General features: G+C 40.1%; 1 protein-coding gene across 3 annotated transcripts in view; it reads right to left on the bottom strand.

Moving 5' to 3' along the window:
• Positions 1–19773, bottom strand: part of TBC1D30 (TBC1 domain family member 30) — a 52541-nt gene extending 32768 nt beyond the window's left edge. For all 3 annotated transcript variants that reach the window (XM_090138333.1, XM_031589514.2, XM_031589515.2), the window contains exons 1-2: positions 19478–19773; positions 16667–16831 (exon numbers count right to left, since the gene is read on the bottom strand). In XM_090138333.1, coding sequence (XP_089994459.1) covers positions 16667–16831; positions 19478–19718 — 406 coding nt within the window. In that variant the 5' untranslated portion in view covers positions 19719–19773. The remainder of the gene's footprint in view (positions 1–16666; positions 16832–19477) is intronic.
• Between the last annotated feature and the right edge of the window lie 57 nt (positions 19774–19830).

Genomic DNA, 19830 nt, shown 5'->3' with positions numbered 1-19830 from the left:
ATCTGCCTTCTGGTGAATTGTCCTGTGACCACCACAAGGTTTTGACATTGAAGAACCAACTCTGCTCTATTTAACTTACTCCTCACCATTCACCATCCCACTTTCCTTCTATCTGCACTGGGATAATTAGTTCAAGATATGCAGCTAGAAAGGGAGAATAAACATCAGCAGACAGAGCAGTGACAGAATGGGGCTGCAGAGCAATCTTGCAATTAAAGAGAAGGATATATCCTTTTGCATGAAGCTTTAGCTACTCAAATCTAGAACTCTTGGAAGGCACACTTCACTGGTTCTTGTACAACGTGCACAAAGAAGACTAAACATAACCAAAAGACTAAAAGTCATAAGCCATTTTCAGCTGGGTCACTGTATTTCACGCATTTCATATCCCTCCCTTTATTTCATATGGACCTTCATACAGACCTTCCATAATTCTCATTTGCACCACATCTTTGTAAAAGGTTAAACAGTTAAAGTCTGGGGAGAAGGCTTGTTTGTTGTGCTTTGGAATACCTGTGTTAGCAAAATATTTAACTAGCAACTTTCATTTTATAGGAAAATTTTATAGAACGTCATGCTTTTAAAATGTGATGAAAATCCTTTTAGTACCTACACAAGTATTTACACAGATGTGTTTAAAAGCAGGAGCTGGTAGAACTGTACTGCATATAAACACAAGAGAAAAGGTGAGTTCTAGGAAAGTTCCAGCTTAAGCCATCAAAACAAAAGGCAGGAAGGTCTAAGAATGCCCTGCCTTGTGTATGGTGTCAAACAGAAGGTACTAGAACAGCTTCATAGCCTCTAAATAGAAGTACATTTTCCCACTAAGTTAAATATTAAGCCTCAAATGTAACTTATGCTAAGACTTTTTCTCTTAACAATTTTATGCATTATTCAGTTATCACAGTTAAAAAAAGCAGTTCAAAAATTTTTACACTGTACTTCATCTCAAAACATTTTAGAAACTATGTTTAGGCAGCATCACTGCACTAGCTGCTGGTACAACGGTTATTAGATGGCATGCACATATCAATAATATAATGGAGAATATGTATCACAGGTAAAAGCTATTTTATTAACCTCATCATAGGCCAATTGCCTGCCAAGGTATTATTATTACACAGAATTCTGTAACAGTCCACAAAATGTAATCCCATTACCATTTGGCTTCAAATACTCAAATAGTAAATGAAGAAATTTGGAATCAATACCAACATACATTACGATGTGCACTCTAATTCATCATGAACTTCAAGAGAGAAAAAAACAACACTTTCAAATTGCAGCGTCTAGGAGAAAACATGTGGAATGAAATGAGTCCACTTTTGAAGGATAACAGAATAAGACAGTTTGAGTTCTCCCAGGAAGCAAAACTATTTTAAATACACTTACTCCATTAAACCATCTTCTCCACTGGAGCACAAAATTTCTATCCTATCCAATTCTACAGGAGTTCTATTATTAAACAACCATCCTGCCAAAAAAGTATATATTTTTTTGCTTTATTGTAAAAGCCACTCTCATCTAATATAGGCTCTTGAACCAAGCTGAAGTTAATACTTAAAAAATGCCATGACAGCTTCACATTATGATGTAAAACAAGCATAACTCATCTGACAACTTGAGAAGAGGCTTTTGAACGAAGCTGAATCTCTGGCACCAAAGGGGCATGGGTGCTACAGCAGTGCTGGGTCCTTGAACATGTGCTCCTGCCAGGTGGCCCAGCACTCCTCCCACCCCAGCCTGCATGTACAGCATCACCTCCTGCATTGACAGTACTGCTCTGCAGGCTTTTTTTAGGATTTCCTACCTCAGACAGCACAGGCAAGCAGATGCTTTGATGTACCAGCTGGCTACAACTGCTGTATGGACAACCAAGAACAACAGAGCCTGCAGGACTGCTTTGCATGGCCACAGTTGCACAAGCATACAAAAAAGGAGTCTATGGGTAAAGGAGGACAGATTCATGTTACAATCACAGGAAACATGTTGTAAACACAGAAGAAAAAAAAAGATTTTGGACTAACAGGCAGTTCTGTTACTAAGCCAATCTCTGTTCTCATATAAGTCAACCAGGGTTATCTTCTCTGGACAAGGGACAGTGCCAGAGTCTGAACAAAAATAGAAGTTTTGCTATTGTCTTTGTGCTAGAGAAGTTCACCTTATGTACTTTCCCTAGGTTGAGCTCAGGAAAATAGTTCAGTGTGTTGACACACCATTGTCAACACAGCATTAATATTTTAAGGTTTTCCATTCATTAGTACTTGGTAGGTAAATGTGACAAAAGAGTCCAGGACCTTGTTTTGTCCTATATTAGATATCATAGGGGAAAAAAAAAAAAGAGTGAGAGCCAATCCTTGCTACAAAGGGGTATTCAGTGCAAATATAAACTACTCAATGGACAGGAAATAATAACTATCATTTTCAGAAATGGAAAATCAAGACTTAAATGATTAGCCTCAGGAAGTGTGCAGCAGAACTGAGAGACATATCCCAACATGCTCAATTCTAGCCCAGTGCTACCTCTTCCTTTAGACTGCACACACCCTTCTTGTTTTTCCCTTCAAAAACTGACAGCTTAAAGATTAAACACTCTTTAACAGTGCCTTATTTTGAAGGAAGCCCTTAACATAGCCCACTTCTTCTTGGAGAAATTAAGGCAAAGTAGAGGGAATCTCAGGAATTCTTAGTAGAGAGCTCACCAGCAACAGGGCTTTGTCTATAGCTAAGATGTCTGAAAGAGAATATTGCCTGTATGTTGTTTAGCTGTATATACCAAGGACTGATTTAGAGAACATAATTAAGATAGCACCATTTACTATACTGTGTATTTGGAAATTAATCCACAAGACTCCTGTGGTAAGAAGCTCACAGACATATATATTCTATAGGATCCTTCAGCTTAATATAATTGGGACTTGGCCAGGAAATAACTTCAGATCCAAGATTATTAACTAGGATACTCGGTATTTTTTCTTGGTCATTCTCCTGCTTTCTCCAGTCCACACTATTCACTCTTGCCTTCCACACTACATGTGTATACTAGGGCATGAAAGGCAAAGGCAAATAGAAGGTCCCTTCAATACAGCCAGCTCTCCTTACATCACCTACCCACAAATGTGTGTTGGAGTGAGGGACATTTACACCAGTAAGTTTATTCACAAGTTGAATTACATTTATCACACGCTGCTTCTTGAAATTAGTATGCCTGGGAGGTATGCCAAACTTTTGCATCATCAATGAAAAGACCTCAAAAATCATCTGTCTTTAATGAAGACACCTGCAAATCAGTTGTGAAAGCAGTTTCTAGCAGAATGGGATGGAGCTGTGATGACCAGCTTCCTATGTAGGGAGGCACCACACTCATAGGCAGTCAGTCAGTGCAGGTAAGGCTGGCTGCAGGCCCCTCGCTTCCCATATTGTTCTCAAAGTAGCACAAACAGTGCTTATGCAATTGGATTATGTGTGTGAGAATGTAAAAGCCCTCAAAAGTATCACAGGCTGCTAAACCAAAAGTACGGAGACACTTGTAACCCTTTTGAACCCATCCATAGCACCTCCCTGTTTGTAAAGACGTAGTTATTTCTACAAACAGTGGAGCAGCAGAAAGACCTGGCAGCCATGCAGTACCAGGACTCACTAAGGCAAACAACAGAACTGCACATTTATGTCTCCCCTGACCCACACAAAGACCCCACTTTCTGGAGTCCTTTAGGAAACCTGTTCCCAAAACACAATCACACTGAAAGCTAGGAATTATGTTAACATTCAAATGCTATCTGTCACAAATTATTAACTCTTCTCACTATGTCACCAGCTCTCACAATCACATTATTAAAAAGGCTCATTTTCTGCAGCATCTGCAGTTTCTAGACAAAACCATTTTTGAGGATGAAAAAATTACATTTGCTGATAACACAGCAACACTGTGCACATAATGACAGCAACCCATGCCAATGGGTTAGGTACAAAGAGTGACCAAATTCATTCCAGGCCCACCAATGGGAAATGCCTGTTCCCAGAGTTTAACATGAGAGATCTGAAATAATTTCTGAAAAGCAGAAACCAAATTATGCTTTGTAAACATCATACACCACAGACCAAAGGCACCTCAAATATATTCAGAAGGAAAAAGAAAAAAAAAAAATCTAATGTTACCAACTTGATGTGATTTGAAAACCTTTACCTTAACATAGTGTGTTGTGGCTGCACTGAAAGGACAAGGCAGAGATTTAACTCAGAATTGTCCTTATAGGAAACAAAAAGGGTTTTGCATATACAATTGCTTGATCACAGGACAGTAATAAACTAATTCCCCTTATTAGGCCAGTAATAGAGGGCAACAAACTTGCACTACTGAGTAAGCTTGACTCTGTAACTCTGCAAAGCTATTTCTACTCACCACAGCACCCATAAATTCTAATTCTGGTCTGCAGCACTGTATTAGAGTAGGTGCTGTACAATCACAGAATGACAGTCTGCCTGCTTTAAAAGAAAGCAAAAAAAGAAAACACAGTAGCATAGTACAGAGAGACAATAAGATTATATTGGTAAGCATAATGGATAGTAGCAGTAGTCAGAATATAAGAGATGCTATTGCGTTTCTGTAGGCTTCATGGTAGAAATGAGTAACAAGGGAAACACCTGAAGGGGGACAACAAGGTGGCACGAGGTCCATAAGAGGGCCAAGGGATTACATTTTAATCAACTTCAACGTGGATAAACACTAACAAGAAAACCCCAGCACAGGGGGAAATTAAGAAGATGCTTGTTGTAAAAATGTAAGTGAAGGATGAAGGCAGAAGGTGTGACATAACCTTGAACAATGAACAGGAAATGACAAATAAGTGACAATACAGAAGGGTAGGTTGCAAAGAGCTCTGTATGTTAAAGCAAGGAAAGCAAGATGATAACTACATCTTTGAAGACTTTAAGAAAAGCAGAAGCACATAGCACACATGGAAACACCTATGCACCAATACTAAAATGTAAACGTGTCAATCTCAAACTGAAGTCTTCAGTTAACTCTTTGTATACATCACATCTTCTAGAAGGGCTTAAGTATACTCATCAAAAAGAGTTTGGGAAGTGTTCAGTGTCCCAGATGCTTCCAACTGGTTCTTAATCAGAGAGAAGTGATAGGTAAGTCAGCAATATGGATCTTTTCATGTTGTGAAATTACAAGGAAAAGGGAGGGGGAATGGTGAACAACAGCATCCAAGTTTATTTTTTCCTAATTAGGTGCAACTACATGAATTCATTCTAAAGTCAACACTGCCATTTGAGGAACAGAGCGACCAGTACTGTCCTGATGAAGGACATAAAGAAATCTGTTGCGAGGCAAAGAGCAAAAGTCAATTTATTTCACTCATCTCATTTATGCACTGGTTATAACTGTAAAGCAGATCACATGCAGTTACAGTAAGCAGATATCTGCATATCATGAGCAAGGTTAAAGACATACCATGCAGGCATTGCTATAGTAACAATGCATTTTAACTGCAGTAGTAACAGCATAAAGTCTCATGTTAGCCAGTGGAATAAAAATCACAGCAATGCCTTTGTGCCCAATAAAATATATATGGAGCACATTTTAACTAGAATGTCACAGCAAATGCCTTTTTTGTCACAGAAATCATCTGCTTCTACTGATACATAATACTATTTTCATAAGGGAGACACTAAGAAAAATCACTAAAGAGGCCTACCTAAAAATATTGCTGATAAACCTAAGAATTAAGAAATGTTCCCTTACCTTTCCAAACGATGGAAAGCAAATGCATGTCTTGGACAGTATACAGTATACAGTATACCCCAGAATTCCACTTAAAAGTCACATGATCATTTAAAAAAACTAATCACCAAATTAGCAGAAAAGACTAATGTAATACAGTGAAAAGAATACAAAAAACTATTATTTTGACAGCTTTTATTTGTAGCCATGTTTAAATATTTACAGAACAGAGGTCACAGTATATTGCAGGCTCTCAGGTCTCAAACAGAGGTGCTCTTGCCTTACTAGAATTTGATTATTTGCTTAGCATCTAACATAGAAATGGAATATCACAGTGTGAATTGCCACCTTATTGATTTCAACTGCTATTTCAGAAACAGCAAGATTTTAATCTTCAAACAAAACTAATGAGAGCAAAACCAGTATGTCTCCAAGAAAAGATTTGTCCACAAAAAGAACACTTTCAAAGATCTTTGACTGTAAAGTGACTACCTAAGCTAGAAAAAAGCCTAAGCAAAAAATGCCTTTGCTTTGGGCTGTGAAGCACTCTGGAAATAGGGACATGTTTATATATAAAAGTTTTTAGATATAATTTCTTGTTTGCAGTAATGCTAAGGGCCTCCATCAAAGACCAAGCTCGAAATGTGCGAGGCGTTCTGTATATATTTAGCAAAAAAAACACACTGTCCCCAACTGCCCCTACTTTCTAGCAAGGATCCTCCCTTTCACAGCATATGGCCTCCATGGATGGAGTTTCAGTACAGAGGAATGGAAACGAAACCTTTTCTGGGGTTGCAGAGGAAAATGGTGTTCACTCCAACAGAAGCTAATGGATTTAGTGGTACCGCAAATCTTGATCAGTCAGAATGGAAGTCATCCACCAGCACTCAAGACCTTTGATTTGCGTATACATCAGTTGCTGCCTGCAGATGCCACTAGTCCTCTAAGAAATGTAAGTGCTCCCATTACATCTTGTTTGCAAGCTTTCAGACCACATAATTCCCTTCTCCATCTACCACGTGGGCCATAACTTCACAGAGCACTTCTGCAACTGCCAGTAAAGGAAGTGACTAACATAAAGCAAAGGAACTTCAAACTACCACCTCCCACTTCCTGAAAAAAAAGAGTGCATCAAGCATTAAAGCAAGTTGGATGGAGCAACAGGCTTTTGATGAAGCTCACGAGTGACAAGAGAAGAAAACTGTTATCAGTCACAACCGTGTTACTATTCAAAGCTTTTTTACCCAAAGTTCCAGTTTATAATGCACTCTCAAAGGTAGAGTTTCCTGAACTGAATACGTTTATGAATAATCAAAGCTGCTTTTAGAGCAGAAGTCTGAACCACTAAAATTGATTTTCAACATGTATAACACTATACAAGTGTGTATTTTGGTAACAGCAAAGCTCTGATCGACAATTTACTGCTGTTGTAGCTTGGGACAATTCACTTTGTTCCTCCAAACATGACAGATTTTGGGTGTCCCACTCTTATTATAAATTTGTTTTCCAAGGGGGCTTCTCACCATTTGTTTGTTCAGAGACCAGCTCATGAAATTCCTGACTTCACGGGGCTTCTGTAGGTATTACTACAAATATTTAGAACTAATTCCTCAAATTAGTATTCTCTTAAAAAAAATCAAAATCAAAATCAAAATCAGCTATATATACTGATTGCCTACCCACTCTGACTTTATTCAGTTTCACTGGACAGCTATTTCTCCCTCAGGATCTAAGGCCCACTATTGCTGTCAGTGACGACTAGTTGAAGCAAGAAACTAGCAGTAACATATTGAAAATAAATCCTTCAAACTGCTACCTATCAATGATGCCTAATGCAAGCCAAGAAACACAAACCGTACACGCTTTATATTTTGGCAACATGTACTGTATGGATGACAAGGAAAGCATTACATTGATTGGCACCAAGTTGCTACAATTTTAGAGAGGCATATAAACTTATAAGCGATTTAATTACTAATAAAACATAATAAAAGGTTTCAAATAATACTAATAATTCTTTCTTCTTTTACAAAGGTGTTACAGTAAGATGATGGAACAGTAACAGGAGATGTAACAGACTTTACTTCTCTGGCAAATTTCAAGTGTATGCAAAGAGCACCCATTCACTGTTCAGCAAGTCAAGTTCAGCTTATTACTAACTTCAAGGAGCAAAACATTTTAAATATGAGGAAATCTCCAGAGTGGCATAGAATTATAACCAGGATTATTGATCTAAAAGGACTAAATTCACAGCCCAATTTTTTACCATCTTGTTTTTAAATTCAAGCTTATCTCACAGAACTGCAGAAACATAGCTGCTATGACTGTCCGATGCTTCAAAAATCAGTCTATTCCTAGCATTAATTATCCCAAGCAGCTGTTATCCTCCATTTGATCTACAATATCCAGGAAATCTCTTCTTCAAAGACTAACTCATCGAAAGAACGTTTTGTGTGTGATATTCAGAGATAAAATTCATTTATAATGTGTAAACGCTATGCACTCTGTTGAACATTTTCAATGAAGCTCCATTAACCTTCCTGAAAATTCACAATAATTTCCAAAATAAATAAATAAATAGCATTTCATTAGGAAAAAGAAGAACGAAGAACAGCGAGGTTAACAGTACTAAAGTATAATCCCTAGAAGAATTAAAAAGCAGATACTGCTAAACTAGACAAGTGTGAAAGACTATGCACACAATCTAATTGCACAGCTTCTTCTCTCGGGTTATTTCCAGCAAAAGATTAAAGATTGTATCATTTGTATTATAGTTAGGTAACTGATGCAGCCACCCATCCTGCGAGCTCATACATACAAACACATCCATACATCTTGAATGCTCGACGTTTCCCATAAATGTCATGTTCTTTCACTACTTGCAAGTGTAAGAGTAGATCTGTGATCAGATCAGAAGTGTCTAAAGGAGGCATGAAACATGTATGCTGGCTATCTCCATCACGTGCTCTCAGCATGCGTCACCCCTTCTCACGCAGCCTTTTGCAGCACTGGTTGTACAGCCAGCTTCCTCTCAAATTCTCCTTTAAAGCTGTGAATTCCTAGTATCCCAGATGTCCTGGACACAGCAAAGCTCATGCCTACTTTTAGTTCTGCTGTTGCCTGTGTGCACAGAGCTGTGGGCCTAGCCCTTTGCTGGGCCTGGCCACACGCTCCATTCCTCCCAGCCCTGCCTGGCACTCCCCTGCCCCAGGCAGGCTCTCTGGGTTGGAACACGATGAGCTCAGCTTCACACTGATCCTGTGCGGAAGTCAGCATCTCAGCTCATTTAACCACAACATACTCAGTGTGACTTTAATAAAAACCTTGCTTTTCCAGTTCTTCAGGGAACTGTGAGGCCAATCAAACTTTGCTGCAGATGAGGTATCCATCTCAACACACAGAGAGAACAACGTCTGACAGAGTTGATACTAACATCATGATTGAGTGACTAGGGACTGCGGATGATGAACAGGCAGTTCTGACTGTTTGTGGTCAGCAAACAACAGCATCCTTCCTTCGGCTGACTGAAAGATCCTTAGTTTGAGCAGATCCAATACCACCTCTCAAAGTTATAGCTGTACTGAAGAAATAAGATGTCACTGATATGAGAACCATTTTGTTCAGACAAATTCATATAAAGCTACTACCAGAGCATTACTTGATAAGGAATCCAAAAAAAGAAATTCAGCTGCAATAATATATCAGATTAGTCCACATTTCTAATACTCAGGAAGCATTTTATGTAACAAGTACTATCCAATACATTTACTTCTCACGGCACAGCTGTTGTGAAAAATATAGTTCAGTGCACTCAAAATTCTATGTGCATAACAAAACTAATCCCAGGAGGTCTGCTATCGCTTTGCAACAGGAACAGGGCTACAGCTACACAGAAGAATATGGAAAAGGCAGCAGTCAACTTCAGTTGGATGCACAAAATAAACACATTCTCAAGTGTAGCACTAACTCAAGCTTTTCTTTGCTGTCACAGCTGCTAGCACAATGACAAAGAATATTCATATCCTGTAAGAAACACCGTATGACAAGAATGTGTCAGTGATCCTGCAATCTATGTGTTCACATACAGAGCAGCCTGCACTTCTGATTGCAAAATGGGCCTAGATTCAGCAGCAAAATTATTGTTTACAGAAAGATGCACTGAATTCACTCATCATATCTATAATAGGCAATGAAGTATTTATTCTGGTAATATATACTGTAGCTACATTCAGCTGTTAACAACCCATCAGGTTTCTGCATCACATAAAAATGTTGTAGAGCTATTTTAATGCAGTTGGGTAAGATGGTGAAAGTATCAACCACTGCTTGGATGGTGACTATTTATAGGGTGACAGCAGCAGAGATCAACTATGAGGCTGTACTATGTCACATTGTACACACAGATCAATTTGACATCACTTTACCCCCACCCCAGAAGTCTGTCATTTCCCAAGGCAAGTATTCAAAATGGAGAGAAGAAAGCATGCAGATATATGGCTCTAAAGTTTGCAGGACCCGCAGTCTACACAGAAGGGGGATGTCATGGTTGTTTGACCAGGTCTCACTGCACTCCATCAGGTAAAGGCTGGTTATCTCCCAAACCATGAGAGCTGACAACTCACAAACCATGCCTGGTACAATCAATCCAAAGTATCCTGATACATCAATCCAAAGTGCCCGTAAGTGTATAAGCCTAGAACTTGACCAGATGCCCAAGGTTTATAACAAAAGCAATCCTCCTGGATCCTGCCAAAGCAGCAGTCAGGACAGTTTTCTTAGCTAAACTCTGAAGGAGCCCACAATAAAAGCCCTTTCTGAGAACTGTGCAGATTTTAGCGAATGACAGAACACATAATCATAATATGTCAGCAGGGATGTATTTTCAATGCAGAAAAGACATTTCAGTATTGAGAGCTAGGGGCAAAGAGGCATAGTGAGGAATATCAGACACAGAAAAAGTAAGGATCTATATACTCTCCAAAGAGACAGGAGGAAAACATATGGCTTAAGAATAAGTGTTAGCTGTTCAGCTCCTAATCCAACTTGGCAACTCAGTGCTGAGCAGTCAGAGTGAACTGCAGAGATGACTGAATGTATATTCCCAGGAAAATCTCCAGCAAAAAGCTGGTTGGAAACATTAATGGAAAACTACCACAAAATGCCAGCTCATGAAGAGCAAAGTCCTTCATGACAGAATACTATATTTGGAAAAAAAAAAAGGAAAAAACACCATATTTCTAAATGCTAAAAACATAATTTCATTTTGACTCTTTTTGAAATTAAATGCTGTTATGTCTAAAAAATGGCTCATTACATAACATGAGATGAGAAAAGGCAAGGAGTGCCAAAATCTCGACAAAGCATTTCAGCTCAAAATGTAAGCTTTCAGAATTTTGCTTCATAAGCAATTGACTTTGTGAGTGGGTGTTTTATTTCATGTTGGAACAAGATACTTTTTGTTGCTGCATTCTAAAAGTGGAATTTTGCCTGAAGTGAGGATTCCAGATTCTGTACTGCACTAAGTATTACTTTTTACCATCTTTTGAATTTGATATTCTGCAAATGCACAGACCATAGGAACTTTTGAGTTGGGATATGATCAAACCAGAGAGTAAATCCATCCTCTCACTTTTTAGAGAAAAATAACAACAACATGATTTCCTTATCAGCAATAGAAAAGGAAAGAATTTTTACTTCATCTCAGGAGTCAGTAAACTGAAATTAATCCCAAAGTGGCCTTCTAAGGGATGCCAACTCTGTACAGTCATGATTTGCTAAGCCTGGCAAATATTCCAGTCAGATTCTAAAACTCATATTACAGCCTTGTTTTTACAGTGGAGAAAACCAGCATGAGAAGACGGCAGTCAGCTTTTTACAAATTATTACAGATTAGCCAAACAAGGGCTTCTGCAGACTCACACCAGCACAGATCAACCTGAAGAACTGGCCGGAGACAATGAAGTGGGATAGTCTTTCCCCACAGTGCTTACCAACACTGCTGATTACCAAATGATCAAAGATGTCAATATTCATTGCCTACCTCAATTCTGCAAAAGATCTGTACTATGTATGCACATCCCATCAACAACACAAATACACGGTAAGTCTGGTAACTTAGTTGATAGCTCTCTAGAATAAGAAATATAACACGATAAGCAATGGCACAGCACAGCACCGAACCAGAATATCCATAGAATCATAATATTCATTTGCAGCTCAGTTAGACCTGCTTCCCCTTGCACTGCTTCCCTCAGTTTCAGCATCCTGGCTGTGCAGTGCACCAAATACCAGTTCCAAGATCCTATTCTCATCAAAATGAAGTAATCATGTAATTCGCCACCTAAAAAGTCCCCAGGATTATTCAGGTTCTGATTATTTGTCACCCTTTAACACAGAGCTAACACTTCTTTTTCTGTTGATAGTTTAAGTAGCTGCATTCAGTACTAAGATAGCAAACTCCCAATAGTATTTAAAAATCAAAATTGCTGTCCTTGTAACAACGAACATCCTGTTCAGTGTTCCACTGTATGTGGTATTGTGTATGAGATCACTCACTCTTCTGTCTCACGGACTCGATAACACTTATCGAGAATACATAATCTAATGTTCATTATCAAATACTAAATATGACACACAACTACTTACAGAAACACTTTGCCATGACCTGGTGCATAGTGACATTGACACTGTTCACACGTAATCCTTCTCAGACCAGCCTTCTGTTGCACTGGATTCTGTTGCTCTCAGATTTGACAAAATCTTGGCTGGCTAAAGATGAATGAAACGTGATAATCAAGGCCATTTAATTTCACAGCAGCATATTCGCCACTATGATTAGATCCTTCTAAGGATTCTCACAGCTACCAACCTCAACAAGCCAAGCTCCAGCATCCTTAAATACAGGTTCTCTCCTTTCCTGTTCCATTACATCACTTTCTACAAACTGGCACAGGACATAGATCAGATTATGAAATCTTTACTAATCAATCTTCAGCCCGTTTCCACATCTTGAGTCATAGGTAGCACAGAGCATCTTTGCTCTATACCACACAGGTAACAGCTTGTTGACAATCACAACAGTTAAAAATCAATAAAAATATTCAATGTATTATTGTAGCAAATACGTAATGCTCCAATAGGGAAACTGACTGTAAAGAAAATTCAGCCCACACTTAGCAACAAGGACATGATTCAGCAGAGGGTTGTTAGAGTTAGGGTAGTATGGTTGGGTTGTGGTTGGACTTAATGATCTTTAAGGTCTTTTCCAACCTGAGTAATTCTATAATTCTTTGACTCTATGAATTTAACAAACATCTGGAAACAATCAACACATCTTTAGGATCATTATTCTGTTTCCTTCCCATTTCTCCTTCCCCACCAAAAAGCTTCCCAAGGGCAAAGGATGAAGTAGAATTAAATTAAAAACAATCCATTAGGAAAAAGAAGAAGTGATCACAGCATTTCTTAAGGTATCAAATTCATTAACATCCATGAAGGATTGAGACTGGTAATGTAAGTACACAAACATCGACACGGTGTAGAGATAGAGTAATTTGAGGATGATTCACGTGAAATGAGACTCCATAAGAAGTAAACCTCTTATTTTAAGTGTATCAAAAGAGGAATGTATTTTTGATAGATCAGTTAAATAGTTATTGCTATAAAAAAGGAAATCCATCTGGCTTCAAACATTGGAGTTACTGAGTTAAATTTAAAATTAGTCAAATTGCAACAGGAAATCTAAAGAAGAGTTGGAGATGAACACAGAAAGCACACAGTCTATCTTTTAATTGCAAATGGAAATTGCATTATTAATATTTTTGATTTTTAATACAGAACACTCTCCTCTTTAACATATATTTTAGAGACTAAAGTGAGGAACAACTCACAGCTAACCAACTTATACTACTACAGTCTCAGACAAGGCTTTCTCAGTATCCTGTAAGTGAGATTCCTACCCCGTAAGAAGAGCTCATTGTAGAGTGACAATAACACACTCTCAGCAAAGAGTTCATAGCCTGGCCATCTCCCAGGGAACGCAGAGGGTACATCACTGAGGCCAGGTAACAACAGTTTGCACAGGCTTTCTATTGAGATAAGATGCACTCAAAGAGATCAGAGTATTGCTAGTAAGTACATACATAAAACTCCGAATTTATAGACTCTAAAACACTCAGCTCTCATTATCAGGAGCTTCTCAATAACCTCCACAGCCAGACTGGAATTAACTATCTCAGTTCTAATTAAGACATAATTTGTCACTATTTTTCCAACTGCTTCCGATATGAAACCTAATATTTTCCTTGTAAAGAACATTTATTTGCCACTTGTGAATCTCTTAAGTTCATGTTTAAGGAAATAATACAAAAGCTTCCAACCTACAAAAACCAAAGAGACGCACCTCAATCTCTGCGTGAAATAAAATATGCTGTCTCCCCCTGCTGGCTCTGCATTAAATCAAACCACTGGGAGGGGAGGGAAAAACAGAAAGCAAATATTTGCTGCCATCCTAGAGAATTCTGTATCGGAGCCAATACTGAACAGCAGAATAATAACAATCTTCAAGCTCAGTTTCTAAGTACAACAACAGAGTACACTAACAGCCTTCCTAAAGACAATACGAGACACAGTTAAAGTTATTATAGGTGTCATAGCACTAAACAAACTCTTAGTGAAAGGTTCTTTTGAAAATATCTTTTCATCAAAAATACAAGAGAATATTAACGAATGTTGTGTTAATATAACTTCAGTTTTGTATTGAACCAGATTTAAGCATCTGGATGTGATCCTAAGGTTAATTTGACTGATGTTCTACCTCTACACAGAGATTTCACTACGTCAAGACAAAAAATATACGTGACAGCAGCATTAACAAACAACAAAACTCTACATAAATCAACTGAAGCATCACTGTATTATTACATACATTGCAATGTCAGAATTAATGACACCACTGCTCAAAGATTCTTCTTTTCTTGGTCACTAAAAATATTATTTAAAGAAGAAAAATATTTAGCAACTTCTCCTTAGTTATTTAGAAAGATTTGTTTAGAAAGATTTATTGAGGAAGATTTAAAGGGTTTTGGCCAGCAGAAATACTCACATTTTGGGGTGGGAGGGAGGTGAACTTTTTTTTTTCATGTTCCATCATATTAATTGTTTTTTCCAAAGTTGACAGGGGAAAAGTAGATCATTTCTCTCTTAGCATAACAGTTTTGCTGAGATTTTAGTACTGTACATACTCAGCAACTGCACTTGTCACACTTGTCTAAGCCATTACCTTCTCCTATGCTCTCACTGCTGCCACCCTCTGCAGAAAATGGAAATGGGGAAGTGCTATGAAAAGAAAAAAGGAATTATCTTTCAAATGGATCATCAGATCTCCAGTCTCGTTCACCACATACCACACAGAGTTCCTGCCTATTACAATGCAGGAAGATAGTACAGAGGCAAGAATAAAAGGCTGGGGGGAAGAAAACCAGTTGTGCCTGCAGTTGGACAGCTGTTGATCACCTAACAACTACTGGAAACTTGTACACCTATTCCAAAGCAAATGTAGCCATAACAAGTCATTCAACAAACACCAGTGGCTTTGGATCAGATCTTTACATAAGAAATAACTAAGTTTTGGCTGTCCTGGGATACACAAGTCTGGATTTTCTGAGCCACAAGCTGAAAGTTAACAAAAAGTTTAACAAAAATCTGCATGCCCATGGACTGATATTAGACAATAAACTGTTACCTCAACATTTCAGCTGTTATCTCAAATATCACTGGCAAATAAATGGAAAGGAGCATTGTATTTAAAACACAAGTACAAAAGTCTCTGAAAATTGTAAAAACACATTCATATTTAGGATGAAATCCCACATCCCTTTGACTCAAAAAGTTTCTAACCATACAAATGAGATCAGGATGTTCACACCTTCAAAATTTACAGTCAGCCCTCTAAATACTTAAATGCATGCAAAATGGAAATACTCTTATTTAAAAGTAGACTACAGCGTATGCTTAATATTGAAGACACAACTATCAAGTTGATGTTGATGAAGAAAAATAATAGGTGAGAAGAAGAAATACACCTGAAGTAGTACATGTCAGCCAAGATCTTTCATGCTATGCTTTAAGTCAACCAAAGAAACATTTATAAATGCTTAAAAATTAATAGATCAACCTATAGCTAAATTACGTTAGCACATGCTACTACAGTAAGATTCTTTTAATAATATTTTACATGCACCTCAAAGCTCCTACCAGGCATTTTTGTGAAGTGACCATGCTTTATTTACTGTACCTGAACATTTCTGTACCTGTCACGCTGCATGTTAATAAAAAAATAAGACAGGAAACAGGTTATTTTCACATGTCCACTCTGAAGGCATATTTCCTATCTATTTTGACACATAACATTACATTTTTTCATTTTAGCAGAACTAATAAAAGCATTTCAGCATGTCTTTAGATGACAATTTTGCCAAGCCTCATAAAAAGGTTTCACTGTGTTGGAAGAAAAGGCTAAACAATTAAAGAACATCATTTCTCCCCTTTCCCACCTGTTCCCTTTGAAACCTCCAAATACACATGTGCTGATAAAGATGTCTGGGGAAAGTAAGTTTGTTTATTAATGCTCCTCATCTTGAATCAACTCAATAGAACGGAGTTGCATGCACTACTAACAAAATGCTGAGAAGACAGTTGCATTTGCCATCTGTAGCTACACAAAGCTGAAGCTACAACAGCCTATCTATTCAATAGCTTACACCAAACTGTGCTGTGCCAGGTGCCAGACACCACTGGAAGCCAGCCGTGTGAAAAACAGCGCAGTCTGGCCTCATGATTTTAAATCAAAGGCAAGGGCTTAATCGAAATACTGCCCATGTTAATGAAATACACTACTTAAACTAATACACATGCACACAGAACAGCACTTACGTCGTTTCTGGGAAACTGCTTGTAAACAAGCTGTGACAATGTCGCAGTTCTTCTGGACTTTATGCACAAGCCTGTCTTTCAGCTTCAGAAGATGAAGTAACTTCGCGGATTGAACAGAAATTCTGTAATTCAGTTCCCGTTTTATAGCTGTCAATTCATCCACATCTGCCAATAAACAGAGAAAATAACCTCAATCCAGGCCAATACATATATAAGAAGTCTATTGTAGTTGACATGCAAAGTTACTTTGCCCCCAAGGCATTTACAATTACAAATTTCCCATATACTGGAAGATCTATTGAAGGGGACGATCCCCGATTACAAACATTTTCAAGATCTGAGCCAAAGTCTCCAACGTTCATTCAAACTGAAGTACCTCAGTTAATTGTGCAGTGTATTAAACTTAGCGACCATATTGCGATAAATTGGAACCTTCATGACAGATGCAGCAGAATACATCTCAATTAGCACAGTCAGGGGGTACATTTTATATATGGAAGACTGCCTGGGAAACACATGCAAAAGGAATAAGTAAATGCCAACAGACAAAGGAACATGTTCAAGAAGCTGCCTGCAAAGCCAGGGATGCAACTCCAGGATGAGCTCTAAGTGGAAAACTATTTCCACTAAAAGGTAAATGATGTAGCTTCATTCAGGGCCTTCACTATTTCACAGAATCACAGAATTGCCAGGGTTGGAAGGGACCTCAAGGATCATGAATCTCCAACCCTCCTGCCACACACAGGGCCACCAACCTTCCCACCTAATGCTAGACCAGGCTGCCAGGGCCCCATCCAATCTGGCCTTGCACACCTCCAGGGATGGGGCATCCACAACCTCTCTGGGCAGCCTGTTCCAGTACCTCACCACTCTCTCTGTAAAGAATTTCCCCCTGACATCCAACCTAAATCTCCCCTCCCTCAACTTAAAACCATTTCCCCTTGTCCTGCAGTTATCAACCCTTTCAAAGAGTTGATTCCCCTCCTGTTTATAGGCTCCCTTTAGGTACTGAAAGGCTGCAATGAGGTCACCCCGCAGCCTTCTTTTCTCCAGGCTGAACAAGCCCAGCTCCTTCAGCCTGTCTTCATAGGGGAGGTGCTCCAGTCCCCTGATCATCTTCGTGGCCCTCCTCTGGACCCTCTCCAACAGCTCCCTGTCTTTCTTGTACTGGGGGCTCCAGACCTGGACACAGTACTCCAGATGGGGCCTCACAAGAGCAGAGTAGAGGGGAACAATCACCTCCCTGTCCCTGCTGGCCACCCCTCTTTTGATGGAGCCCAGGATACCATTTGCCTTCCGAGCCTCAAGTGCACACTGCTGGCTCATATTAAGTTTTTCATCTATCAAGACCCCCAGGTCCTTCTCCACAGGGCTGCTCTCAAGGACCACTCCTTCCAGTCTGTAGGGATGCCTGGGATTCCTCCGGCCCAAGTGCAAAACTGCACATTTCCACTGGTCTCAGTGGTACCAGAGCTCTCAGCTCACCAAAATGACTCAGCTTACTTGTAGTGTTCCTGCTGACACTTGTGCAGTGAGCTTTGGAGATGTGGGAGAGAGTTTTGGGATTCTCTCCTCTGTGCATCCCAGCAGTGAAAGTCTGGGTCTTGCCTACCACATGCTGACCTCTTCAGCTCTTTGTTACGGAACAGCCTGGTGAAATTTGCTATTCCTGTCCTGACAGCTTTCTTCCTGAGACTGTTCTCAAACTCTATTGCTTTCAGTCCAACCACACCCCTCAAAGCTGAAAGAAAAATCAATCAAAAAAATCCATACTGCAGTAATCTGATCCAGTGAGCAAAAAGTTGATGCTTTCAGGAAAAGCTACCGTTAGTGGGATGGTGATTGGCTCATACAGCAAAACCTTCCTCAAAACTCTACAGAGCTTAAAAAAAAAAGGACAAAGTAGGCTGAAATGCTAACCAATTGTGGGATGGGAGAGAACCAGGAACGACAGCAAGGGCAGCTGCTGGCAAAAACAACTCTATATTCTGCAGCAGGCAGCCCATCCAGATCAGTCCCTGCTGCTCAATCAGTACCTCCCATCTCTGGGGTTGGGCAAGGTGATTTCATGCCACGTTGTACCAGGGAAAAAAATTAAACTGTATTCCTACTGACATGGACAGTCATCACAAAAGCAGTGAGGTGAATTTTATCCTTTCTTGTTCACCCCAGTTAGCTGTTTCTGTAAAAACCATTAATTACTGTTGCAGCAAAAGTCCTACATTTTAGTTCCAGGACATACATTCCCATACAAACTAATTTCTTGTTGAGTCCCAGATACCATGGGACATACAGAACATGAGCCCATATCCTGTAACATTGGGTTGAGTACCATCATCTCGTTAGGAAGCCAAACAAGGAAGCAGAAAGCTGTTTGCACAGCTTGAGAAACTGGCACGTCTATTCACCTCCTTGACAGAAACAAGGATATCCTGACATCAGGAGACAAGAGGTCCTGGTCCTCTTCACCAGGCTGGCTTGCGGCTGCAAGTCCCATCTTTCAGGAAGCGAGCACTGCCACAGCTGCACGGGTGTCGCGAGCCCTTTGACAGCTTCATTTTGCTTCGCTTTTATTTTCAATTCATTTTGCTTTCCTTGGATACAAGTTTACCTACACAGTAAGCTCAAAAACCGCAAAGCTGAAGCGTGAAGAGAATTACAAGAGCCCGAAAACACGGCCAGCTTTCACGGAGGAAGGAGGGAAAGAGCAACAACGGATGACACCGTTCCGCTCGCCGCAGGTGAGCCCGCCCCGTCCCTCAGGCCCGGCCGCAGCGAGCGCCGCGCCGAGCGGAGGGGAGCGGCCCGTACCTTTCAGCCGCAGGTACTCGGCGCGGCTCGGCCGCTGCTGCTGCAGCTCCCGCAGGACGCGGGGAGGGGCGGCCACCTCGGCGGCGCTGTAGAGCTCGGTGAGCAGCCCGCTGACCAGCGACGAGGTGCGGCTGGAGCGGCCGCTGCCGGGAACCTCCTCGTCTTCTTCGTCTTCCTCTTCGGCCAGGCTGTCCGCGCTGCTGCCCGCCCGGCCGCCCGCGCCTCGCTCCCCCGCCTCCATCTTCCGCGGCCGCTCGGCAGCGCCGAGTTCCGGGCTCGGCTCGTTCCACGGCCGGCCGGAGGCGGCGGGGGGAGTCCGGGCTCCGGGGCGTTCCCCGCGGGCAGGAGCGACG

This window comes from Phasianus colchicus, chromosome 1 (assembly GCF_987193195.1).
Source record: "Phasianus colchicus chromosome 1, bPhaCol1.hap1.1, whole genome shotgun sequence".
NCBI classification, from domain to species: domain Eukaryota; kingdom Metazoa; phylum Chordata; class Aves; order Galliformes; family Phasianidae; genus Phasianus; species Phasianus colchicus.
This window is presented reverse-complemented; position numbering and strand designations above follow the sequence as displayed.